This window comes from Gymnogyps californianus, unplaced genomic scaffold (assembly GCF_018139145.2).
Source record: "Gymnogyps californianus isolate 813 unplaced genomic scaffold, ASM1813914v2 HiC_scaffold_202, whole genome shotgun sequence".
NCBI classification, from domain to species: Eukaryota; Metazoa; Chordata; class Aves; order Accipitriformes; family Cathartidae; genus Gymnogyps; species Gymnogyps californianus.
In genome coordinates, this window is record NW_026114083.1 from 15,970 (window position 1) to 22,059 (window position 6,090).

General features: G+C 44.4%; 1 protein-coding gene across 2 annotated transcripts; it reads right to left on the bottom strand.

Moving 5' to 3' along the window:
- Positions 1-1,259: 1,259 nt before the first annotated feature.
- LOC127028130 (uncharacterized) lies at positions 1,260-5,322 on the bottom strand. Of its 2 annotated transcripts, none has more exons than XM_050913921.1 (2): positions 5,119-5,322; positions 1,260-2,524 (listed from the first exon to the last, which is right to left on the bottom strand). In XM_050913921.1, the coding sequence occupies exon 2, from the start codon at positions 2,343-2,345 to the stop codon at positions 1,434-1,436; it is 912 nt and encodes a 303-aa protein (XP_050769878.1). In that variant the 5' UTR covers positions 2,346-2,524; positions 5,119-5,322; the 3' UTR covers positions 1,260-1,433. The 2 variants fall into 2 exon arrangements, with proteins under 2 accessions (XP_050769878.1, XP_050769879.1); XM_050913922.1 differs by having other exon boundaries at positions 1,260-3,110.
- Positions 5,323-6,090: the final 768 nt, after the last annotated feature.

Here is a 6,090-nt window from a genome sequence, read left to right on the forward strand (position 1 = left end):
ACACAGACCTTTGACCACAGTGGACCATTGGCTTGATGAAACATGCTCCCATTGACTTAGGCTAACGATGCACATCTCATGCTCAGATGTATCAACTGAGTCATTATCTCAAAATCTCTCAGTCATTAAACTCATCATGGAAGAAAAAATGCTCTTTACATGTGTGACCTAAGGCTCCAAATGATGCATGCTATATATCAATATTAAGGCAAAATATAGAGCGCCCTTGGTTATATGAAAGTTTAAGTGTTGTAATAGCCGCTGAATGACAACTCGGCCTAAAGATTTCAGCAAAGAGCATGAGAATTAGATGGTACTGATGTGAAGTGTGCAGTACATTAAAATGTATGCTTATGCAAATTGTGGTCAGATTCTTAGTATAAGAGCAATTTTGGATATGTGGATCCTTTCACTGCTGGCAATGAATAAGAAGTAGGGAAAGTTAGACATAAACCAGATATCACTATTTTGGTTTATGTGCTCAGTCAAGATGCAGAGCCTGGTGTAATTTGCCATCAGCCCAATGACTCAGATGAATTCTGGTAGCTCATAAGGACTGGAAGTGGCCCTGATGGTTTACTTTAATGTTGTCTACAGGTGAATCAACTTCTGAATTGTCCTGGTTTTGGCTGGACAGAGTTTAACTCTCTTCTTAGTATTAGCAATAATAATAATAATATTGCATTATTATTATTGTTAGTATTATATTTACTTTAGTTATTAAACTGTTCTTTATCTCAACCCACGAGTTTACTTTCTTTCCCGATTCTCCTCCCCATCCCACTGGGAGTGGGGACAGGGCAGGGGAGAGAGCGAGCAGCTGCGTGGTGCTTGGCTGCTGGCTGGGGTTAAACCATGACAGTCCTTTTGGCGCCCAACGTGGGGCCCAAAACGGTTGGGATAACAACAGATCTGACCAGGTGCGTGTTAAATGAATTTGTTATAAGCATTCATTGTATTAGTTTAGTAGTTGCTGTCACAATGTGGTTTATTGGCTCTTAGAGTTGTGGCAACTATAGCCATGGGTCCTTTCCTGCAATACCATAGCCCAAGTGGAAGGTAACTGCAACAACAGGAGAGACGGTGGTGTATTTGGGACTCAGTGCGGCGTATTTTGAGGCTAACTGTGTAGGATTGATTCACGGACTCTGGTGCGGGTAAAACCAAAGGGCTTTTATTGTTTACAAATTTGTACTTATACAGATTTATTAGCTGTCCACGCGCTCAGGCTTGTTCCATGATTAGTTAATACCTTCTGTTCACGCGCCGCGGCTAAGCTTCTGATTGGTGCTGTTGAGCAAGACACACGTCTTCTGGCTTCGGTCCCATATCTGTGTTCCAAGTTATTTCAGTCTTCAGCTTCTTTTCTGCACACCTGCTTTATCACTTATTTACTCCCTCATTCTATGTCTTTCAAGGCTATGTCTAATTGTTCAAGGCCGCTCGCAACACTCCCTGCGAATTCCCACAATTCCCCCTTTTTGTTTTTCTACCCAAAATGCAGTGTTTATCATCCTCTGCAGGGCCCTTTGCAGACAGGATAGCAAACACGGAATAATGAGCAGGAGGCCACAAATAGCACATAATAAAATTAGCCCAATCTTTATCAAACCTTTAAGCCAATCATTAATTCCCCAGTTACTAAAAAGATTTTCTATCCAACCCCATCCATCATCAACTTGTAGCTTTTTAACTCCCTCTTTCAATTGTTGAATGCTACGGTGAATAGATTCCGAGTGATCCGAGAGATTCATACAACACATACCGTCAAGCTCTTTACACTCATGCTCCCGTGCTAAAAGCAAAAAACCAATTGCTGCACGATTTTGCAAGGTTGCATGTCTTACTGAATCAACATCTAAAAGCAAACTACTCAAGGCTTGAGAAGTAGCATTAGTCTGCTTGGCTAGCCAACATCCCAACTTATTTAGTGTGGCTAAGGCCTGCGAGGCTGCCACCCCTGGCGCAGCTATAGAAGCCATAATTATCTTTTCACTGTTCCAAAATTCCACATCATCCCTGCACTCTGCCTTAAAGGCGTGGGTCGATTGCTTGGAGCGCCGGTGATTAACAATTATTGATGTATTTGGGGTTAGCAAAGTGAGCCTCCCCAAACTGCAAGGCCCTCCTTTTATATGAGATGTTATTCCTCCCCATGCGCGATCGCCACAGATAAAAAGGATCTCTGAGGGAAGCGCCAGAGGCGCATTGCTAGATTTGGAAATATTTGGGCTAGTATAGTTGCACCAGGCTGTATTATTTCTATATATGGACAGAGACGAGTTGATATTTTGTGCTGTTGTTCGATTGCACCCTGCATAATTAAAATACAAACAGCTATCCATTTTAACTGAACCCAGGAGTTCAAGTTCCTGTGGCTCCTGTGGTAATTGGGGTAAATGAGCACTCCATCCGTCCCAGTTGTCGACACAGGCATTGAAACTGGAGCACAAATGCTGGGACTGGGTAGTGTTGGGCCAGGTATCCGCCAGGACTCCGACAAGACATGTTGAAAAAGGGTTCCCTGGAGATACAATAGACAGGCAAATAAAATCTTGTCCTGTTAGATTTGCTAACGTGACCCACACATTCGTCTTTGGTTGTGGTGGCACCCATATTGCTTGTATACACCCAGTCAAACTTAAAAAAGGTCGTTATCCTCTCCATTTTATATACCGGTCTGCATAACAACAAAAATAACGGACTGAATAGATCTCACGTATACTATTAATTCTCTTACAATGAATACACAATGGTGCTAAAGTATGATTCAGATAAATGTGCTGATTACCATTAAAATAAATCAAATACTTTCTACAAAATATACAATGTGCAGTAATATATCCACAGCAGTGCTTACAGACTAGACATATAGACACCTGCGACCTAGCGAGGCCTGATATACAACTCCTTACTGTCTCAAGCAAGTCATTTCCCATCAAAACAGTTTGCGCTGTCACTCAAAATGTCTTCTGATGTCTCGGCAGGCCCTTCAGGGTCTTTTGCGGTTGTCTGTTGTTTGCCTGGTACCTGCAGCTTTGTGAGTGCTGGCCGTACACACCGAGCTGGAACCCAGCGGGGCCCGTGATCTGTCAAAACACAAGCATACCCTCTCCCCCATGTTATTAATGTGAATGGACCTTCCCATTTACCATTTAGTAGGGATTTCACCATGACAGGTACATTTTTATCTCGTAATGTTTGCTGTGATACCTCCCCTAAAGAGTGAAAATGGTAGAGCATCACCGGTGTCTCAGTATGAGGAGTAAAGGACAGATGATTCAACACATACATTGCTTTTGCTAAGCGTGTCTGCGGGGAGTCTCCAATGGTTCCCCCTTTTTGTTTTAACAACATGGTTTTGAGCATACTAACTGTGGGTACTGCTGTCGAATTGGCGTCAGTGCAGTGGCAACATATTACTGGCAAATGGTGGGTGAATTTTTCATTCCCTGTGGCAGTACTGTCCAATGATATCTTTGCATAGGTTCCTCACAGTTCTCCGTGGGTACTGAAAAGGCAAATCTAGATGTATCTTCCGCTGCTAAGGGTATGGTAAAAAAACAATCCTTTAAATCGATGATAATAATATTCGCGGGGATCATTGCAGGAGATGGCATACCCGGTTGCAGTGAACCCATGTCTTCGATTACTGCATTGATTCGTCGTAGATCATGTAGCAAATGCCACTTCCCATTTTTCTTTTTAATGACAAACACTGGGGTATTCCATGGGCTAGTTGTCGGAACATTCACTGCTGCCGCAAAGGCCCCAGCAAGGGCTTCAGTTTGGTGCGAGATAGAGCCAACTCTATTGCAGACCTCGATCATCTGTATGATACCGGCCCCTTGTGGTAGGGTTTGTAATACTCGTTTACAGTCTACATTAGTGTTTTCAACCGCTAGCTTAAGTAATAGGGCTTCCTTTGCCTCGGCATTATCAATCTGCTTATCGAGAGCGTCTCTCAAGCGATCAATAAATTGCATGTAAGGCTCGTTCGTTTGTTGTATAATACGGGTAAATGATTTTTCTGTTTTCCCTGTCTCTGGTACTTTAACCATGGCTTGATAAGCTAATCGGGCAGTCAAACGCAAAATCGCGGGGTCAAGTCGTGCCTGTAATCGCGGATCGTCTAACGGCGGCCGCCCTAGCAGCTGGGGTAAGCCTGCTCCATGTAATGGATCATTCGGCTGCTTTTCTAAATTCGCAAGTGCTTCCTGGGCACACAGATCCTGCCACTGTTGTGCAAATAACAGTTTCTGAGTTGTTGGCGTTAAAATCATGGCGGCTAATTGGCATATATCATAAGGAGTAAGCAATTGTCCTGTAAAAACTTTTTCTAACAGACTCTGAGAAAAGGGGGCAGAAAGTCCATAGGTCACAATGGTTTTCCGCAACTCCTTGATTAAGTCCCACTGGAACGGTTGCCTCTCATTTGGTCCTTGATCCCGTACCAGGACAGGAAAGGACCAACTCACTGCCTCAAGGTCTCCTGTCTTAATCGCCTCCTCCCTTAGCTTTGCCCACTGATCTTTAGGATCAAAGTCCATGCCGTCCGATGTCGTCTCTTTCAGCAGGGCGGGAGGGATGGCTACAGATGCTGGTGTAAAACTGGGCAATTGTCCAGATGCATCCACAAGCTTACACTGCTCACCCTCCGGAGATACTGAGGCAGCCTGTAAATCTTGGGATTTAGGTCTGACAGTGGAAGCAGTTTTTTCTCCCCCTACGCTCGCTGTCATTTCTTCGGGGGGGGTCTGGGGAGCTATAGCACTCGTGGCGGCAGCGGCAGCTTTTTTATCTGCCTTAATCTGCTGTAAATTATCTGTCACTACACGCCAAGTGGTCATAATTTGAGCTGCCGTAAGGTCACCTCATGAGGCTGCTTCCCAGATTAGCATGCCGGCTTTCTCCCAATTATCTACATCAAATACTTCATGCAACTGAGTGGGAGCTCCGTGCGTTTTAAGCCACATATTAACAACATTTTCATAGTCTGTTCCTCACATTTGATTCCCCGCTTAGCTAACAATTGCAATAACAGCCGCAAAATGGACGCTTCTTCTACAGACATATGCGCCCCCATTTTAAAAAAAATAAAATGCTCCAGTTGCTCACCTTTATTTGGTGATTGAGACCCGGGTCGTTCAGCTCCTCCGCTGATGAATTCGTCCAACTGGAGTCCCTACCGACGTACGTTCCACGCTGTAGTTTCGTGCCCCACGTTGGGCGCCATTTGTAGGGATGGTTCACGGACTCTGGTGCGGGTAAAACCAAAGACCTTTATTGTTTACAAGTTTGTGCTTATATAGATTCATTAGCTGTCCATGAGCTCAGGCTTGTTCCATGATTAGTTAATACTTTCTGTTCACGCGCCGCGGCTAAGCTTCTGATTGGTGCTGTCGAGCAAGACACACGTCTTCTGGCTTCGGTCTCATATCTGTGTTCCAAGTTATTTCAGTCTTCAGCTTCTTTTCTGCGCACCTGCTTTATCACTTATTTACTCCCTTATTCTATGTCTTTCAAGGCTATGTCTAATTGTTCAAGGCCGCTCGCAACACTCCCTGCGAATCCCACAGGTAGGCAGTTAAGCACTAGACAGCCACTTGCTCGCTCTCCCCCAGTGGGATGGGGGAGAGAATTAGAAGGGTAAAAGTGCAAAAACTCATGGCTTGAGATAAAAAAAAAAAAAAAATTGCTCACCACCAGCTGACTGATGCCCTGCCAGTCCCTGAGCAATGGCAACCCCAGCAAACTTCCCCTCCTGTTTTTATTGCTGAGCATGACATCATATGGTATGGAATATCCGTTTGATCAGTTGGGGTCAGCTGTCCCAGCTATGTCCCCTCCCAACTTGTTGTGCACCCCCAGCCTACTTGCTGGTGGGGCAGTGTGAGAAGCAGAAAAGGCCTTGACGCTGTGTAAGCACTGCTCAGCAATAACTAAAACATCCCTGTGTTATCAACAGTTTTCATCACAAATCTGAAAAATAGCCCCATGCAAGCTACTATGAAGAAAACTAACTCTATCCCAGCCAAAACCAGTACAATCTCAAACCTCCAAATGCTACAATTATTCTTTCACCATGGG